This window comes from Aythya ferina (genome assembly GCF_964211825.1).
Source record: "Aythya ferina genome assembly, chromosome: 24".
Classification (NCBI taxonomy): Eukaryota; Metazoa; Chordata; class Aves; order Anseriformes; family Anatidae; genus Aythya; species Aythya ferina.
In genome coordinates this window covers 6639769-6659716 of record NC_140322.1, presented here as the reverse complement: position 1 = coordinate 6659716, position 19948 = coordinate 6639769, and the positions used below count along the sequence as shown (strand labels likewise).

The 19948-nt window shown below is 42.1% G+C and overlaps 1 protein-coding gene across 1 annotated transcript; it reads left to right on the top strand.

Moving 5' to 3' along the window:
• Positions 1 to 395: 395 nt before the first annotated feature.
• Positions 396 to 19948, top strand: CTPS1 (CTP synthase 1). The gene is made up of 19 exons (XM_084496830.1): positions 396 to 549; positions 887 to 1064; positions 1422 to 1592; positions 2355 to 2455; positions 3668 to 3784; positions 5140 to 5223; positions 5468 to 5548; positions 7288 to 7439; positions 8707 to 8839; positions 9663 to 9751; positions 11154 to 11248; positions 11837 to 11899; positions 12754 to 12797; positions 13705 to 13801; positions 14076 to 14131; positions 14216 to 14312; positions 14630 to 14774; positions 16754 to 16844; positions 18246 to 19948. The coding sequence occupies exons 2-18, from the start codon at positions 899 to 901 to the stop codon at positions 16836 to 16838; spliced, it is 1776 nt and encodes a 591-aa protein (XP_084352956.1). The 5' UTR covers positions 396 to 549; positions 887 to 898; the 3' UTR covers positions 16839 to 16844; positions 18246 to 19948.

The window sequence follows — 19948 nt, the reverse complement described above, 5'->3', positions numbered from 1 at the left end:
AAGATAAAATTGAGCAAGCAGGAAGCAGAAAAAACGCGTGGAATATCAAGCAGCATCTTGACACCACAGCAGGCTGCTCTGCTCGACCATCAGGAGAAATCCACCACGAGACCCCACCCGCCAGCCAACAACGCGCCGGGGACAACACGCGGGGCTGCTCGGGCACCGCCAGGCTTGGTGCCGGTGGCGGTGGCAGGGGGCGCCTGGACCCGGCGCTCCCCGCTTCAACGGCCCCGTGCCCGCGGGCCGGGCCCCGCGCTGGGGCTGCCGTTAGCGGGCCCCGCCCCGTCAGGGCTGAAGCGCGGCTCCCCTCACCTCCCTCCCCCTCCCCCCCGCCTCACTGCGCAGGCGCCCGAGGGAGGCCCGCGCTTGCGCCCCGCCGCGCGCCGGCCTCATGCGCCTCAGCAGCTCGCCGGCTGGCAGCGGCTCGGCGCGCGCGCACCCCCGCCCGCTCCGCTCTGCGCTCCCCGCCCCGCCACGCGCCCTCCGCGCGCCGCCGCTCCTGCACCTCCTGCCGCCGCCGCCGCCGCGAGGGCCGGGCGGGAACAGGTGAGGGGCGGCGGGGTGGGGAGGGGGCGCGCGGCAGGCGCGAGCGGGCGGGACCACGCGGGACCACGCGGGCAGGCGCGGGGGAGGCGGGGGGGTGGGAGACCGGATGGCGGGGGGGGGGTGAGGGGGGGGCCTGCGGCGTGAACGGGGATGGGGGGGAGCCTGAGGGACAGCGGGGGGGGGGAGCGGGTAACGGGATGGGGGTGACGGGGCCGGGGTGGGGGTGACGGGGCCGGGGGACTGCAGGCGCTGAGGGCACAAGGCCGGGGTCTCGCAGCGGGGCTGGCGCTGCCTCGCCGGGCACCGCGGCCCCCGCTGAGGCTGTGAGGCGTCGCAGGCCGGCGGGCAGATGAAGTACATCCTGGTGACGGGCGGCGTGATCTCGGGCATCGGCAAGGGGATCATCGCCAGCAGCATCGGCACCATCCTCAAGTCCAGCGGGCTGCACGTCACCTCCATCAAGATCGACCCCTACATCAACATCGACGCGGGCACCTTCTCCCCCTATGAGCATGGTGAGCGGCCCCCGAGCGGCGCCCGGGGCTTCGGGAGGCTCCTGGGGCTGGTACCTGCTGGCAGAGCCCTGCCATGAGGCAGCCTGCAGCAAAGATGTTCTCCTAGTGGCTTTGGGCTCTGGTCTGTTACTGCTGCGAATGAAGCTGGTGGCTGGTAAATGGGTCCAGTTGTCAGTGCGTTAGTCTTCTTTGTTGGACAAGGCTTCTAGTTTTATGAGCTGCTCCTGAATTTGCTGTAGCAACCAAAGAAGGTGTTACCCTGTGTTGAATTCTTTAGCTGTCACATGCAAAATCAGCAAGTTGCTGATGCGGACTGTGTATGCGATGGTGGTGTTTGTGCCTTTCTGTGTCCTGCAGGTGAGGTGTTTGTGCTAGATGACGGAGGGGAGGTGGACCTGGACCTCGGTAACTACGAGCGCTTCCTTGATATCCGACTCACCAAAGACAACAATCTGACTACTGGGAAGATTTACCAGTATGTCATCAACAAGGAGAGGAAGGGAGACTATCTCGGCAAAACTGTCCAAGGTGATGTGAAGCTTTGTTTCTGGTGTTTAGATATATATTCCATATTTCTGTACTGGTGAGATGCTTTTGAATTCCATCTTGATTTGAGGTCTTTTTTTCTGATCTATGCTGTCTTTGTGACTTTTTGATTTGAGAAGGCACGCTGGTGCAAATTTTGGGGTGCGTGCCAAAGTTTACCTGTAACCCCCCCTCGAAACCTTACAGTGCTTGGGAGCATACTGCATGTTGTATGACCTATATCCTGGGCTTGGATCCAACTTTCTAACAGCCAGTCCTAAACATGAACAGACTACAGACCAATATATCTGTGGATTATTTGTTAGCTTATTAAGACTGTTACTGTTGTTGATAACTCATTTAAATAATACTGTTATGTTTTTAGAAGACCCGAAGGATCTTTGAGGATTAGATCATTCTTCTCTTTTTAAGCATCCTCCACAGCTGCTTTGGATAAAGATTTTTATAGCTGGTTTCAAACAGGCTAACTTTCTGCTTAGTACATAGAACAGTATTTACTGGAAGCTTCCATCTTAAAAAGGAACATTGTTTACATATGTTTAAATCGAAGCAGGATTACATTTCCTGCCAAAGCACCTCTCTTGAAAATCACAGCCAAGAATAGCCATTTCAAAAACGCATACTTCTTTAAAGACATGTATCGGTGCTGATGTGATAGGGGAAGCACTGGCTAGTTATTGTCAGTAATTTGGTCTGTAATGTGATAGGTTGTGATTTTAACCCTTTCCATGGTTTCTTCTTCAGTTGTTCCCCATATCACAGATGCTATACAAGAATGGGTAATGAGGCAGGCACGGATTCCTGTAGATGAAGATGGTATTGAACCCCAAGTTTGCGTGATTGAGGTTTGTAGCTCTTAAAACATAGCTTTTTTTCCTGTATGGAATAAACTGAACTATACATATGTTTTGTTTAATAAAACTTTAATTTTCAGTAATATTTGACTTTGCATGTTGAGATGGTTAAAAAATCTCCCTTGTTAGCCTCACTTTAATCTTCTGGTTGCTCTGTGTCTGAATCCATATACAGAAGGCTTAGGTCATGGACAGTTATATTTTTGAAGTCCTTTGCTCTCTAGACTAATCCAAATTAGTTTATGGAATGAATTTTAGCTCTCGTAATTTTATACATCGAAGTTTGAGTTAACTGTGCTGTGCCCTCATCGTACTTGGTGGATAGAGGAAGGGTAGTTAAGTGACCCTCTGGTGACAAGTACTTGTCTCTCCTTAGCAGTAACAGGACCCTTGGAGTGACTACCTCCAGCATAGACCTAGAAAAATGAATTGCATGAGTGATGAACCCTGTTCTGTTGCCTGCACACTGTATGTGTCATCCTGCTGCCAGAGGAGACAGAATAGGGCTAAGCCTCTGAGGTGGTGCCGCTGAGTTGGCTGGCAGGATATGCTGATACAGGAGAGAAAGTGTTTGTCAGAGTGCCCAGGTCATGGTGACTTAGGACTCTTCCTGCAGCTTGAGTGCCAATTTCTGTCACAGGATTTGCAGCTATGGATCCTGAAGTACCTAGGAAGCACTGTCTGACAGCGCTCAGGAGTTTGTTGCTGCTCCAGAGGATGCTTTGTGTTTCTTTATCTGCACGTGTGCAAAAACACTGTATAGTCACTTAAACTAACAGAAATTTTGCTTCTTTGTGCCACCTAATGTTCATAAATGATAATTCAGAAGATCTGTGATAGTAGCCCAACAGCGTTTTAACACTTAAATCTTTTCCCTAAAGAGAGAGTAAAGGCAAAGCTAATGTCCCTAGAGATGTGCTGTCTATGTGAGAAGCTGTTTTTCCTGTGGATTTTTGACTTTGGGGTAAATCACGAAGGTAGAATAATAGTTGGGGTACAGTGGAGACTGAGGAAGTAGTACGTACAACTGGCAAATATTGTTGTTTTTCATATTGATGTTTTGGTGTTGATGCTCCTTAGGGAATTAGAGGGAGGTGCTGGGGAGGTATTTAGATGTCCTTTATGTGTTGGTACCCTTTAGCATACCTATATAGTAGAGTTTTGATGTTAACTTTAATTCTAAATGTCTTTGTCTTTTTTTAGCTTGGTGGAACAGTAGGTGATATTGAAAGCATGCCTTTCATTGAAGCTTTCCGTCAGTTCCAGTTCAAAGCCAGAAGAGAGAATTTTTGTAACATTCATGTCAGTCTAGTTCCACAGGTAAGGAACTAAAATGCGAGGTGGTCAGCTGCTTCTTTGGATCCAAAACTTGATTTATAAATAGTTGTTTCTGATATGCTGTATCTAAAGACACTGTATTTCTATTTCTGTATATAGAAACTTCTGGAAGAAATGCAGAAAATATAAGGTTACATATTCTTATGAGGTTCACAAAAACAGAACAGAATTTTTTCAAAGTGTGTAAATGTGTAATAAATAGTTGGGAGTTGCAGCAAACTCAGTTGTCATCTTTTAACTGCTGTTTTTCTCTATGGAATCATCTAGCTTTGGCAGATAAATTTGCTGTCTAGTGCTGAAAACTTCCCAATTTTCTTGATTTATGTTGTCTTTCACTTCTGCAAAGCTCTCATAAAATTCAGTGTTAGAGCCAGATCTCATAGCCATTTCATTTTAAAATGATCATATTCCAAGTTATTCCTACACTTTGTTATTTGTTACTGTATGTCTTTTTCCCAATATGTCCAATATCTGTAGTTCATGAAATAAGTTGGGTTACTTTTGTAGTTTGAATACATAATACTGTGATTTGAAATACAATCTATGTGTTTTCATCTTTAACAGCAGCCAGATGTGACAGTTTTTAAATGCTGTATGATAGTCTTAGTGGCAGTTGCCCTTGGTTCAAAAATTCACTGAATAAGGTCTTAAGAAACAGTGCTACTAAAAGAATCAGTTAATTAGAAATCACAAATTAAAACAAAATGTCCTTATATTTCAAGTAGATGCTGCAAACTCCAGTTAATACTAAAAGCAAATGAAGGTACTTTATGCCATGCAACCTGATCTGTATTATCTGCCCTGGATCTGAATGCAATTTACAATTGTTACCACTCAAAAACCTCTATTTCAAGAATCAGTACTTAAAAAAATGTCTTCTATGGTAATGGAAGTATGCATAAGTATTTATTGTTTAGGATCTGGATTTGACAGAGTAACTCAGTTGCGTTACAAGGGTGCAGATCAGTCTTCGTTCTCTCTTCTCAATCTTACCTTCCCTTTCTGGCTGGGCTAGGTGATTTAGGGAGAGAAAATCAGAAATTTGAATTGCTAGGTATTTGGAGGGAACAGTGAATAAAAAACCTGAGACTCTGTGCTCTCCTTTTCCACAGTAATATGCATGTCTTCCTACTGTACAGACTTGAACTCTGGTTTCTGCTGGTTGATTTCAGTTTTTGAGATTAAAGTGCTAGTACAAAAAGGTATTTAAAGCTCGTGAATTGTCTAAAAACTGTGTCAAAGTTTTATGAGACAAAAAGGGTGGAGAGTCCCCAGTAACGTGAGTAATTTCTACAAATCGTCAGAAATTAATGTAACAAATTCTGTTCTTTGACCAGCCAAGCTCTACAGGAGAGCAGAAGACCAAACCCACCCAAAACAGTGTTCGTGAACTCAGAGGCCTTGGTCTCTCGCCAGACCTGGTAAGGTTTGCTGCATGGCTTTGAATTTGAAAATGCAGTACTGGCACGTTGCAACAGCAACCTAGTCTAAATAAGTTGAGTTCTTACATATTGGTAACTAAGCTGTTTTGTTTTTTTTTTTTTTTCCAAGTCACAGAGACATTGCAGAAAGACTTTTTTTTTTTTTTTTTTTTTGTTAGAGGTTTGTTATGTGAATGTCTGAGTAGTCTGCTGCTTCAGAACCTTAATGGTGCTGTTCTGTTAGATTGTTTGCAGGTGCTCTACTCCATTGGATACCTCAGTAAAAGAAAAGATTTCCATGTTCTGTCATGTTGAACCAGAACAGGTAAAGAAAGGTTGCTGTCTACTTTGTTTATTGCAAGTAGCAATAAATATTGTAGCTGTTTGTCAAATGCTGAGCGAAGTTTTACCTGAGCATAGAGCTGTTGTTCTAGCTCTCTCTGTAATAGCTGCATAATTCATTTGCTTCTTTGTCTTACCTACGTTCCCTTGCATAAGCAACTGTTACAATTGTCCTTTTTGTGTCCGCATCTATTTTTTATAAGGTAAATATGCTTAGGCGTAGACAATTCTGTGGAATCCAAGGTATTTTCTGAATAGCATTTTTATACCTTGTTTATCCTTCAACATTCCTGCTGTAAATACAGAAGAATGAGATTTTTATCAGTGTTTAGAAGCAAAAGGGTAGTTGCCCAAAATTGCGTTAAAAGGATAGGTGCATTTTTGTACACTACTTCTGTGATAGTATTCTTCTGCCCGTGGTTGCATATGGAGAAATTACAAAGAAAAGTTTAAATGGTATTTGAGAGGAGCATTGTTTACTTGAATGTTATGTGGTATGCAAAAATTCCATGTTAGCCTGATTTTTGTTGTGCTGAGCGTAATCTGCATAGCATAGTCTGAGTTCGACTTTAGAAAATAATCAGATAGTCTGGAGGGTGCTTATTAGCACTTTCAGTTCCAGCCAGAGCTTGAAAAAGTGTGTCTTTTTATGAAACAAGGGATATCACTGCACATTTTCAGGCTCTGTCAAGTCTTCTTTTTAAGTTCCTATACAAGATCAAAGGGAGTCTTGAGGTTTCAGGTGTTACATTCAGAATTAGCTGGTGATAATATTGATGTGTCAGCAGTATGATACCCACCTCTTGTTTTCTAACCTGCTGTTGGTCAGGAATTTTAAGTAAATTCCCCATGTCAGCCGCTTTCTTGGAAGTTTAATGCAATTTTATGTAGTTGTTTCTCTAACTGCAGTTGCACTTGAATTGAGAAGTAGATGTTACTGCCTACAAAGGAAGAAAATTGCAGTTTAGTTTTGCTGGTGAAGTGTTGAACTTTGCTTTCATGGGAGTTGGGAGAAATGAGGATTTAAAAATAGTTGTCATATTTTTGATCCTTAATAAAGTACAGTCTCCGTGATGGTCAGGTGGCCATTGTTTAGAGATGTCTTTCCTTTTCTGCTGAAGCCTTCTTCAGTGAACTTAACTGTTGAAGTCTTTATTCCTCACCAGTCTTAGAATTCTTTGTTCTGTAGCTGTTTAATTCCAAGTCTGATGAAGGACTGAAAATGATTACTTTATTGAGCCCACAGTGTTCCCTGGACTTTAGTCAAACTTGGAGCCCTGGTTAAGAATGACAATGGTGGGCAGATCCAGTCGTGCTGGGGGTTGTAGTTCTAGAAATATGAAGTCCTTCCTTCCCCAGAGCTGGAGACCTCTGCTTAGGAGGAGAAACTCACCTCTTGACTTATTTTTTTGAATTCTGTTACACACTTGCATAACTTCCATAGCAGCTGACTGTCATATTGCTGGGTCATCATGCCACAGCCCTTCCTCAGGCTGTAGTGAGTCGCAATACCTGGGAAGTGGTGAAGGATAGCCTTTTTAAGTATAGGGAAACTACTATTAAGCTGTTATGTGGTATGTTATTCAATGCATGTTATTTCTTGCATGTTTAAGTAGTCAAAGGGTTTTTTTCTAGAGATGGAAGTTCTTTCAATAGTCATCTAAAAATAATTTGACAGGCATGCTTAAATCTGTTCTAATAACATTCATATTTTATGAACAGGTTATCTGTGTTCATGATGTCTCTTCTATATACCGGGTTCCTCTGTTGTTAGAGGAGCAGGGAGTTGTTGACTACTTCAGACACAGGCTTGATCTTCCCATTGGGAGACAGCCCAGGAGGATGCTTATGAAGTGGAAGGAAATGGCTGACAGGTGAGCTGCACCGCTGCGTGAAGTGAGACTTAAGAATCTCAATAAGTTTCTCTACTTCATTGTTGGTTGTTAGGTTATGAATGTTACTACATATTCAGCCAGTGTTCTGAAGTGCTCAAGCTTTTTCCTCTTTTTTTTCTTTACTACAAAAGCACATTTTCTTCCTAGATGTTTAACCATTTGGAAAAAAAAAATAAATCTTCAGTTAGAGAGTCCTTTAAGATACATTGAGTTCCTTACATTGTGATGTTAGTGTACTGCCTATGTCAGAACCATTTTGAAGTACTTAATGTGAATGGCTCAGCCCTCCCCCACAAAAACAGCAGTGTTGTTACATAGCATTGAAATCCTTTTGTAGGCATACACAGGAGTCATCAGGAATGTCAGTTAAAAAAAAAAAAAAGTGCGTGCTTTCAAGCGAGTCAAACAGCTGTTTTGTAACTGTTCCATCTGAGACTCCTAGAACACTTTTTTTTTTTCGTGTGGGGACTACAGTGCATCTTCTTTTAGAAATAGTGAATTGAGTCTTTTCAGTCAGCATTCAGGCCCTTTCTGAAGCTGTATATATGGCTGTCTTTATAAGAAATTAATTTGCAAGATCTAGATTCTTCTCCTTAAAACACGGGTGACCAATGTAAAGAACGTTTCACTTTGACAGGGAAAGGCCTCAGTAAATGACTTGGTTAAAGGTACTTAATTCTGAAATACACTGTTTAAACAGAATCTCTTAGTTGTAATCAAGAATGCTGTGTAAATCACGTGCTGCCAGAGGCTGGGGACAGAAAGTGTAGGCAGCACAACTCAGGATTCTAGAAGTCATTTCTTTATTTCTGGCTGCTGAAGTGAACTCAGTCAGAAGCAGCGTGGGAAGATGCAGTACAGTATAAACATATGCAGAATTGTGCTTTGATCCTCTCTTCTGATAGTTTACTGCTGACTTCTTGGATATAATAAAACTTCCCGAAAAGACAGTTTGTATCTGTTCAAAATGGCTTTTTACCACAAGGAGAGACAAGTTAATTTATACATAACTTTATGCAAGCTTTTGCTCTCATGTTGGTGTTTTTTCTTCCATTCTTGCTTTGATGTTTTTTAGGTTGTCTTTGTTACGGAAGGTCATCTCTTTCACAGTTGGTTTATCTCTAGTCTGACAGACCCCAAGAGCCTAGCTCTTTAAATTACTTGAAAAGCTGAATAGAATATAAATAATTCTTGCCCCATTTCCTCTTAGTGGTGAAATAACACCAGCGTTTTGATTTTTCTTTAGGTATGACCGTCTCCTTGAAACATGTTCCATTGCACTAGTTGGCAAATACACCAAGTTTTCAGATTCCTACGCATCTGTCATTAAGGCACTGGAACATTCTGCACTGGCTATCAACCATAAACTTGACATCAAGGTGTGTGTGTGCATGCAAGTAAATTTCCCCTTTCATACTTACAGTGCTACACATCTTAGTTGTTAGGCTTAAAGGGAGAGTTGGTCCAGCCAGTGAACTTTAAAACTGTTCTTGGATTATAGCATCTGTTGTCAGGCATAAAACAGCTTTAAAGCAAACCAGCCTTTTATCCTGAGAGTTATGCAAGGCGTCAGTGTTGATGGGAACTCTTGAGTGCTCAGTGTTGCATATTGAACTATGACAGAGCTCTAGATGTATTTAAAGAGGGCAATATTTGCTTTAATTTCTAGCAGTTTTCGAAAGTGATCCTTTTTTAGGGTTGTTGCTGTTAACCTTGTACTGACAGCCTTTATGATGCTTCTCCCTCATTCTTTTATTGAGGTTTTAATGCTGGACTGGCTCCACAGATGCTTCTAATAGTCTTGATCACAGCCAAATGTTCTGAAAAGGTTAAAATGTGTATCTGTTGTCAGAAATTGAACTTATTTAATTAAAGTTTTTTAAAGGTGCAGTGGATTCATGATGCCATTGAGTCATGGAAATAGCTGCTTTTTTTTTTTTTTTTTTTTTTTTTTTTACAACAGCACCATTCTACATTTGTCTTACTTTCACCTCCGCTGATTTTTCAGGAGTGGTGAAAGGCAAATACTGTGTGTGTTCATCCATGGGCAGTTCCTAGTAACTGTATTTGTATGGTTCAGAAGGGTAATGGATTCTGTGTGTGTTGTGCATCTAGACCTTATATTAATGAGAACTAGAAGATTTCATGTTTGTATTTTTTTGTGGCAGTACCTCAATCCTTTTTGGGATTTATTTTCCTCAGTATATTGACTCTGCTGACTTGGAGCCAGCAACCCTCCAGGAAGAACCTGTCCGATACCATGAAGCATGGCAGAAACTATGTGGTGCTCAGTAAGATTCTTGTACTCTGTCCATTTCTTTGGAGCGTGTCTGGTAAACTTGCTACTTCTGACACTTATGGAATGTCTCACCATAGGCCTTTTTCTTAGGCAGTGTACCAGCACACTCTTGAAGCTGCCCCAAAGATCTCTCAAGGAAACTAAGGATAAGATAGAGTAGAATTACTTTGAAAAAAAATAAAAATGAAAAATGAGGGAGTTTGTGAAAGGCAGCATTAGGGAAAATTATTATGGACATAAGGATTTGCACAGACTTAGCAGGGAAACGGGGTGAAAGGAAATGAGGGAACGGGATAGATACTGGCAAAGGTTTGGAAAACCAAAGAGAGGAAATACATAAATGTGGTATTCAGTTTTATAAGAAGAAGATAAAGGTACTGTGTTCAGCTCTGGAGCCACCTAGAATGATCATCTTGGTGGCTTCCTCTGGACTCAGAAGGCTGGAGCACCTCTCTTGTGAAGACAGACTGAGGGAGCTGGGGTTGTTCAGCCTGGAGAAGAGAAGGCTCCAGGGAGACCTCACAGTGGCCTGACAGTGCCTAACGGGGGCTGCAGGAAAGCTGAGGAGGAGCTCTTTGTCAGGGAGTGTGGTGATAGGACAAGGGATAATGGGTCTAAACTAAATCAGGAAAGGTTTAGATTAGATATCAGGAAGAAATTCTTTACTATGTGCGTGGTGATGCACTGGAACAGGTTGCTCAGAGAAGCTGTAGATGCCCCATCCCTGGAGGTTTTCAAGGCCAGGTTAGATGGGGCTTTGGGCAACCTGGTCTGGTGGGAGATGACTCTGCCCATGGCAGAGGGGTTGGAATTAGATTATCTTTAAGGTCCCTTCCAAGTCGAACCATTCTGATTCTACGAAAAAGTGTTACAATGCAGAGAAATACCAAGAGTTAGCCAGGAAGCTCTTGTTAGAAAACAAGAACCAGTGGGGCTTGTGAGTCCTGAAGGAAGCAGGCTTTGGGTTATACTGATAGAACAAAGAAGCTCCTGCAGAATTGAGTTTCTTTGCACCTGGGGTTAGGACAACGTGACTGCAGCCAGTGGCTTCCTTGGCATGGGCCAGGGTGGATGATGCATTCGCAAACGGGTGTTTGTTGCGGAGTGCGTGAATCATCCAGTGTGAACAACTTGAGTATTGCAACCTGTGTTATATTTGGGATTCCTTGGAAGGTAAAATGTGCATTTATAAAATGTTACCCCCCAAATATTTTATGACACCTCATATGAAGTCAGACAGAAGCTGTGCTGCAGACAGGCTTTGCCACTTAGGGCACTTTAAAGCCCTTTTCAGTAGTGAATTCTTGCAAGATGTATAGGAGAGAGTGGCACGTGGTTGCTGGGAACCATGCTGGTGAGTCACATGTGAAAAGAATCTTCTCACTCTCGTGCAGCGGAGTCCTGGTTCCTGGTGGATTTGGTGTTCGTGGGACAGAAGGCAAAATTCAAGCTATTTCTTGGGCAAGAAAACAGAAAAAACCCTTCTTAGGTGAGAAACATTTTTCATCCATTAGAAGAAATAAGGAAATTGAATAAAAGCTTAACTGGACTGCAGCAAGAACTTTGTGGATTTTCACGAGTGTTCAGAATGCACAGTTTTGAAGATAATTGGCTGAAGGAAAGCGGTGGTCTGTGCTCAGGTTAATGGGGTAATAGAATCATCATCTTCAGTTAGCTCTGAAGTAGTCAGAGTTGGTTGGGATGTGATGACAAAATCTCCACGATGAGGGGGGGGATGAGTTTCAGAGCATGGCTGTGGTATCTTGGCATCTGGAAACAAAGAAATGTGTGAATGCTTTTAAACTAACTGGGCATAGTGCAAGACTGGAGATGTCATGTGAGCAGTGGATGGGGTGTGAGGTGTGGAGGTAAAATGTGTCAAAACAGTCTGGTACAGGGTGAACAGCCCCTTAAATCCAAATCCCAGTCGGGGTGTGTCTCTTCCAAGTTTTCCTCAGACTCCGGACTGCTTTGTGAAGGCGTGTGCGCTTTGCCCAGCAAAGCTTTTGCCTCTGTGAATATAGGCTCAGTGGTCCCTTGTCCTGACTTGATCTGTATTCTTTCTTTCCTTCTGCAGGCGTTTGTTTGGGAATGCAGTTAGCAGTCGTGGAGTTTGCACGCAGTGTTCTTGGTTGGCAAGGTAATTGCACAAAGCTTTTCCTGGGCTTTGGATATTTTATTTTCGTTGGTTTGTTGGGTAATACCTGTAACGGTATTTTTCATTGGTAGGTAGATTAAAATTTATTTTTTTCTAGGCTTATAAAAAAATTCCCCTCCTCCTTTGCTAACTCAAAAAATAAATAATCTCCTTATCTTACTCAAGTAAAGCTCAGTGCTGAAATGCTTTTAACAACAGAAAAATTTCTATTGCTTGGAGTGAGGTTCAGCTCCTGATTAAGACACGTAAGTGGAGTTGTGCTCACGTGTGCTGGACAGCCTAATTCCCATTATAGCCATTCATTGGCAATGAAGACCAGAACACAATTCAGCTGACCAGGCAGTTACACCTACTTCAGTGATTTGAATTGTTTTCTGGGCTCCACTGCTTGAGTGGACTTGGTTCCTGTTTTAAAAGAAGTTTTGACAGGAAGTAGTGTCTCAGACTGATTCTGAATCTTGGTAGTAGTGAAGGGGTGGAGGGGGCAGTCATGGGGATGTGTTCTTCAGAGTACTTCTTCCTTCCCACTCCGTAGCTTTATTTAAAATATTCAGAACTGTTGTATTTTTCCTGAATGACCCTTGCTTTCAGCACCGAGTGCACTAGCATTAGTTGCCCTACCTCTGGGCAGAAATTCATATCTAACATAGCTGACGGAGTACTGTGTTTTTGCTGTCTGGGGCTGAAATGACAGCTCTGTGCAGGGAGAGGGTCTCAGCAAAGCTAAGGCTGCTGCTTGCCAGAAGGGTGGGGATGGGATGCAGTTGTACCTGGGGGAGGTGCATGCCATGGTGAGAGGAACTTTGTGTTTCTAATCAATTAATGTAACATTGCAGATGCTAACTCAACAGAATTTGACCCCAAAACCACTCATCCAGTGGTGAGTATGTAGTGACTTGCTTCTAGTATCCTTACTGTGTTAGACTTGTCTGTACACACCTGTTCATATAGATAAGGACTTGGATTATTATGTCTTATGGCTTTTTTAAGTCTGCTTTTCATCACTTCCTAATCTGAACAACAAGTGTTTCCTAGTTAACTGTATGACAGTTGCCACTTTTTAAAATATTATAGTGCTTGTTAATGGTGCAACAGTGGGATATATAAATATGTGTATAATATAATTGTTCTTCTTCGTAAAATGAAATGTTTCTTAAGAGACGAAAGGAAAAAATGCCCTTCTTAAAGGGCAGTTTAAAAGCTATCTGAAATCAAAGAGTAAACAGGTCCGGTCGAATTTGGATATCACCAAATTTGATTATGATCTCAGAAATCAGCATAGGCGAAGATAAATTCCTTAGAACATTTGTAGACAGATTTCCGAATGTGTGTTTCTCAGACTGCAGACCACATATGTGTCATCCAGGGTCCCATCATAAAGGCTGGCTTCTGCTATTTTAAAACGCTACTCAGAAGGAAAGGTTTTTCTAAAAACAAGCTTACGGAGTTATATGAAGTATAAGTGATGCTGATTTCAGGTTTTTGTTTCTGTGAAATTGGTTTGCTTAACATATAGTTCAGTAAATAGCACAGTATTATTATCGTGGGATCTGTGTGGGCTTTGACTTGGACCATTTCCTATGCTAGAGCTTCCCAAATATCTCCAAGCCTTCTATATGTTCTCTGTACAGCCTTTACTAGAATAACTGCTAATTAATCAAGTTCTGTGGGTTGATTTAGTTGTTTTCTGTATTGATGTTGATTTCTTTTTTCCTGTTAGTGTTTCAGAGTGTGCCTGGGACTGAGCATCCCTCAGTCTCACTTCCTGCTCTGAATGCTTTTCCCAGGTCATAGACATGCCAGAACATAATCCTGGGCAAATGGGTGGAACTATGAGGCTTGGCAAGAGAAGAACACTCTTCCAAACGAAGAATTCAATCATGAGTAAGGGTTGTTTTATCTTCCAGGTTTGGAAGTGTTTCCTGGGAATAAGATGCCTATATAGTTGGGATATAGTGGGTATAGGGAAGTAAGATCTGGGAATGTTAAAGCATTCCTTGAACTTATTTCCATTAGTGAAATGGAGATCAATCAATTTGGTCCCCTCTAGAAGTGGCTCATGACAGTAAATGCTAATCATGTGAGCCTGTCAAAACTTGGCATCAGGTGAACTGTTTGGCATTTATTTAAGACATTGACTTTTTTTTTTTTGGTGTAGGGAAGCTGTATGGGGATCATGATTTCTTGGAAGAGAGACACAGACACAGGTTTGAGGTAAAAATGCTATTGTGGGTGTTGAGCTTTTCTGTATAATCCAGACACAAGAGATCATGGGTTTTCTTGCTTCTGGTCTTCTAGGTCAATCCAGAACTGAAAAACTGTTTTGAAGAGCAGGGTTTGAAATTTGTAGGCCAAGATGAGGAAGGAGAGCGAATGGAAGTGGTTGAGTTGGAAGGTGAGTATTTAAGCAATGAGACTATGAGCCTCAGTATCTCTGAGGGAAACTGAAGGTAATCAAGCAGACCAGTCCAGGCTCCCTCAGAACCATTCTGTGCATAGAATGACATGCTGAGTTACATGAGGAAAAAAAAAAACAAACAAAAAAAAAACAAACAAACAGTGCCATGGGCCTGTCCATTTAGGAACAATTGACAGAGGTAGAAAGATACTGATCACATTTAAGCCATGGTGTTGGGGAGGAAGTGTTTTCAGTGACAGTTCAGGCATAGACTTAGAGACTTCTCATTAATGTTTCCTGTTTCTTTCTTGTAGAGCATCCATTCTTTGTGGGTGTTCAGTATCACCCTGAATTCCTCTCCAGACCAATTAAGCCATCTCCTCCATACTTTGGCCTCCTGTTGGCATCTTCAGGAAGACTCGCACATTATCTGCAAAAGGGCTGCAGGCTCTCACCCAGGTAGGTTAAAGGAAGATTCTCATAAGGAAGATTCTCATGCAGCAGTGCTTCCTCCTACAGGGTAAACTGGAGGCTCTTGTTCACACAGAGTAGGGCTTTGCTGGTCTGTGAGGTGCTGGGGGTGCTTAGAATCACAGAATAATTTAGGTTGGAAAAGATTTCCAAGATCATCAAGTCCAACTGTTAACCTAGCACTGCCAAGTCTACCACTAAACCATGTCCCTAAGCACTGCATCTACACATCTTTTGAATAACTTCAGGGATAGTTACTCAACTACTTTGCTGGGCAGCCTGTTCCAACCCTTTCATTGAAGAAATTTTTGCTAATATCCAACCGAAACCTTCCCTGGCACAGCTTTAGGCCATTTCCTCTTGTCCTATCCCTTGTTGTTTGGGAAGAGGTGCTTGAAGTACCTCTTCTTCACACTCTTAGTCGAAACCTGTTGTCTTGTATTTTAATATTGACTGTAGTGCCATAGAGCTGCACTTGTCCCACAGTGAGGTCCCATCTTCAGGAAGAGTAATTCTGGAGTGTCCTGTTGGGAATCAGATCTTTCAGGAAACTCAGCTGGGCCTGCTCTTCTAGATGATTGGAGACCTCACAGGTTTTTCTGCATGTTTCTTGTACAAGTCCTAGGTACAGGTTGATCCTTGAGAAACTTGTTTCCATTGATGGTTTAAAGAACAGTCCCAGGTTGTTGTAGCTTTGTGTTTTTTTTCTGCTGCATTAAGCTTTCTTTTAGTTTGCAAAACAACTAATGTTTTGGATAGGTTACAACTGTGCATTTACTTTATTCTGTTGCTTCTGACTGCCCTGCAGTTCTGCTCCGTAGACACGGCAGTAAGCCCACTTTTCAGGTGGGCTTAGGCAGGAGGAGTGGCCCAAAAGAACTGTATGAAACTTAGCAAGGACAAAAGTATCTAGGAAGGATAAACCCCTTGCAATAATGCAGGCTGGGGACTGAGGATCTGGGGAGCAGTTCTGCTTGCATGTTGCTGCAAAGTCTTGGTGAACTGCAAGCTGAACATAAGCCACCAGGGTTCAGTGTGCCCCGGCAGTGTAGAAAACATGAACAGTGTTCTGGGCTGTATAAATAAGAGAGAAAGCCAGTACATGGACAAAAGTGTTTGTCTCTTTACTTAACATTTCTTAGACCATGCCTAGAATGCTTTATAAAGTTTTGGGCCCCCAGTACAAGTAAGATGTTGATAGACTGGAGGGAGTTCAGTGGAGGGCTACCAAAGAAGATCAGGAGGCTGGAGTGCTTGCTAGTTGAGGAGAAGCTGAGGGAGCTGGGCTTGTTCAGTCTGGAAGAATTATTTTGTTTATGGGGACTTCATGGGGGACCTAATAGGAGCCCACCAGTACCTATGAGAAAGTATTTAAGAAGATGAAAATGGGATTTTTACACAAGTGCATGATGGGAAGATGAGAAACAATCGACGCAATTTGAATCTGTTTTTCACCTTCAGATTGTTCAAGCTTTTGTTCAGGTTGCCCAGTAAGGATTGTGCAGTCTCCACTCTTGGAGAACATCAAAATGTGACTGGATAGATCCTGAGCAATTGTCTCTGGTGTGATAGCTGATCCTGCTGTCTGTCCTGAGAGCCATTCCAGTCTGAATTATTTTGTGATTCTGAAAAAGTTCTTTAATGGATTAGAGACAATCAACTGTTACTGGGAAGATGAACATAATGGATCATGGATGGTTACCCAGTCTTCTCTTGATTGAATTTAATTTAGATTAGCTTGGTCTTAAAATGTTTCTCTCTATAGATAGATGTGGTTTGATTTATTTTTATATATATACATTTATATTATAATATTCTATAATAAGTATATCTGTTATTCTAGGAAATTTTGCATGCTTTGCTTTTTTTCCTAAGCCAACAGTACAAGACCACACTAATTCCTGATGCACATCTAGGTTTATAAAGCACTTTTGCTCTGTAAAATAAAATCTTCCTGTATTCTATAGGGACACTTACAGTGACAGAAGTGGCAGCAGCTCGCCTGACTCAGAGATAACAGAGCTGAAGTTTCCATCGTTCAATCACGACTGATTCCCGGTAACTTTTAATGATATTAACCTCTTCCCTTATGGAAGAAAAAATCGTTGCCCAATCTGTCCTTCTAGTGTTTCACATCAGTTAGTTGAAAACTGGCATGCTGCAAAAAGTGCTGGTGCTTACACGTGTTCTAGCTGTGTGGAGGGATGCATAATACCTCGTGTCTGTGTAACAGATGTGGGTGTATATTTCCCTGGCAAACTGACAAATAATAAAGTATAAAAATAAATGTGGGAACTTAGGAATGACTTCAAATAAAGAAACAAAGCACAAATACAGCACACCTTGCTGAAAATGGAAGCATGGCCAAACAAGGGGTTACTGGATTTAGAAGGCTTGATATTTTGAGAGCACTATCTCACCTTTGCCCAAAAAACATACTTGAAATATCCATTCTCCCCTACTTCATGAGACAGCAAATTTCTCTGTTAAAATCAGATTTGTATGTGTGTATAAAAATAAAATCTAAGTTTTGGAGGAGGGGCAGTAAATCCTAGCTTTCAAACTTCAGCAGCAAATAAATAAATAAATAAATTAGAACACTTCAAACCTTAATTTCCAATGTTAACTACGGAGTGGAAATGAGGGTTAGCCCATGAAATCTAGCACAGAAGTACTTCCCCCATCCCCAGTCGTGGTACTGGGCCTTTGTAGTACTAAAGTTAGAGTCGCTTGGGCGTTGGGTTGTTCCAGATCTGGTGCCATGGCAAACTACGAGCTAAAGAACCCCTCTCTAAAGTTCAGAAGCTTTGGCTCACTGAGAGCATCAAGCAAGCTCCATGACATGCCTAGTACTGGGTGCAGAACTGATACCTGGTAGCTTGGAGGCCTTCCCCAAAATAAAGTTGTAGGGAAAGTCAAATTGGCCAATGTGATGCATGTCCTGTCCAGCTGACTGACCTGCTGGTTCAAGTCTCAGCTCAACTCTGTTAATAACTGCAACAAAATTAAGGTTTTCCTTTTGGTACAGGCAGTGAGTGGGCAATGCTGCTCATCCAGGGCTGGGAAGGGGGAGAGGTTAATGCTTAGCCTCATAGTGCTCATTCCCAAAGTTTTATTTAAATGCTGACTTCTAGAATAAAGTTCATAGAATGGCTAGAATCATAGAATGGCTCAGGTTGGAAAGGACTTTAAAGATCATTTAGTTCCAGCCCCCCTGCCATGGGCATGGAATAACTCCAAGGTTGCTTTCTTGGAGATATAATCTAGTGGTTTTAAAACTGCCACAATGCCCCTGTGAACTAAAAGATGTCTCTTTTCAGACAAGGAATGTTGTCAGGTTGCAACTGTTACATTTGTTGAAGCAATGCAGTTTTAAGACTCAGATTTCAGTGTGCTATGCAATTTCCGTCTATCAACTGTTACTAATTAATTCTTCTATTTCTTTCTTTCCTTCTCCAGATGTGTCTTCACTGAAGAGAAGAGCCCTCATTAGATTTTTTCCAGGCATTCTTACAGCAATAGCTTGAACACTGTAAGCTTTGGGCTTTCTTAAGTTATATTGGTTTTGTTTTTGTTTTTCTTTTTTTTTTTTCAATTCCGTTATGAAATCCTGTCTATTTCCTCAACTTTTCTGTCTTGTTTTTCTGTATATATTCTGATTATTTCTGGAAGAGAGCTCATCACAGCACATGCACCTCTAGGCTTTCTTCAGTTAGCACCATCTTGGAGATAAAAAGCAAATCTGAGTATGAGATTTGATGTATTGGGGAGAATCTAGTTGCATACGTCCTTCCTAATGCATGGTAATGCTGGCATGAGTTTATATCTTGGACACTGGTGGTTGTGTTGCTTTCTCCAGCCTTTCTGCTCCCAAAGCAGTCTTTATTACTTGTGAAATAATGTGTATGATTCTGGATTTGGAGACTTGGTTCTTGTGCTGTGCTGCAGAGGATGGGTCTGTTAAGCTTTATGCAGTCTTTTTCTGGGAGGGAGGCGGGGGGATGCTTTGTTTATTTTTCCAATAGTATTTAAAAATATTTGGCACTGGTGGTCTTGGTGCATTCATTGCCGGCAATGAACTTTTAACCAGGAAAATCTTCCTGGAATAGAAGAGTTAATCTGGAACATGATCTGCTCTAACTGTGACAAGTCACTCTGCAGGGATGCAATTAACTTGGATCATGTGAAAAAAAGCAAAACTGTCAGGAAAGCCCATCATTGCTTGAAACGAGGCATAACTATTGGCCCTTTCTATGCCAGTGTTTACTGGTGCTGCTTCTTGGGCTGGGAAACTTCAACTCCTTGCATCAAGGGGGAGGTACAGAACAGAAAGTGAACTACTTTCAGATGCTGCCTTTAAAAGCTCCCGTTGTCGTTTACCTTGGACTGAACAGTTCATGGTGCTTTTTCTTTGATTTGTAGTGGAGCCTTTCTTTGCCTTTTTTATACGGCGGAGCCACGTGTCCCGCACTCAATGCAATACAGAAGTGCTATTTCCTGAGGGAGGGGTTTAGCAACTTGCCTACAGTGTTACTTGATGTAGTTTGTAGAAGTGTGCTGTCCTATGATGATGAGCTCAGCTTTGCAGTCTTGGGGTGGGAAATGCACTCTTTTTTTTTTTTTTCTTTTTTTTTTCTTTTCCTGCCTCTTGCTGCAGTGTAAGCAACGCAGTTTTTGGTCTTTGGTAATTTAGAAGAAAGGAAGAAAGTTACTCAGTTGTCTGAAGTGTCATGTATTCAGAAAACTTCAGTTCATTAAAGTTTGGGGAAAGCTGTATGTCTCAAGCCTGGCTGAGTACTAACTCTTGTGTTATCTGGTGCCAAACTTTATTAAGCACTGTTCTGTCATCTTAAGTGACCTTTTCCAAAGTCCCTCTTGCTTTATTCCTTAATTATTTCAAATGTACATTGTAAATCTTCTTTTAGCCAGAAAAGCTTTAAGCGTTCTCTGTGTGTGTCGCTTACAATATCTCTTACCAACTGAGATGCTCTCTGTTCTGAGCAAAATGCCAGTCATAAAATGGCTGACTCTAGCAGTGTAAGGTCACTTGTTATCTGTAGCACAACTTCCTTTTCTTTTTCCTGAAATATCTTTATTTTGGCCAAAATTGTGCAACTGACTTCGTCATTAAATGAGTATTTGTAATAAAATAACTAGGCAAA

Coding starts and splice junctions, on each gene's coding strand:
- CTPS1 (XM_084496830.1), top strand. CDS start 899: ATGAAGTACATCCTGGTGACGGGCGGCGTGATCTCGGGCATCGGCAAG. Junction 1,065..1,421: donor CTTCTCCCCCTATGAGCATG/GTGAGCGGCCCC, acceptor TGTGTCCTGCAG/GTGAGGTGTTTGTGCTAGAT. Junction 1,593..2,354: donor TCTCGGCAAAACTGTCCAAG/GTGATGTGAAGC, acceptor TTTCTTCTTCAG/TTGTTCCCCATATCACAGAT.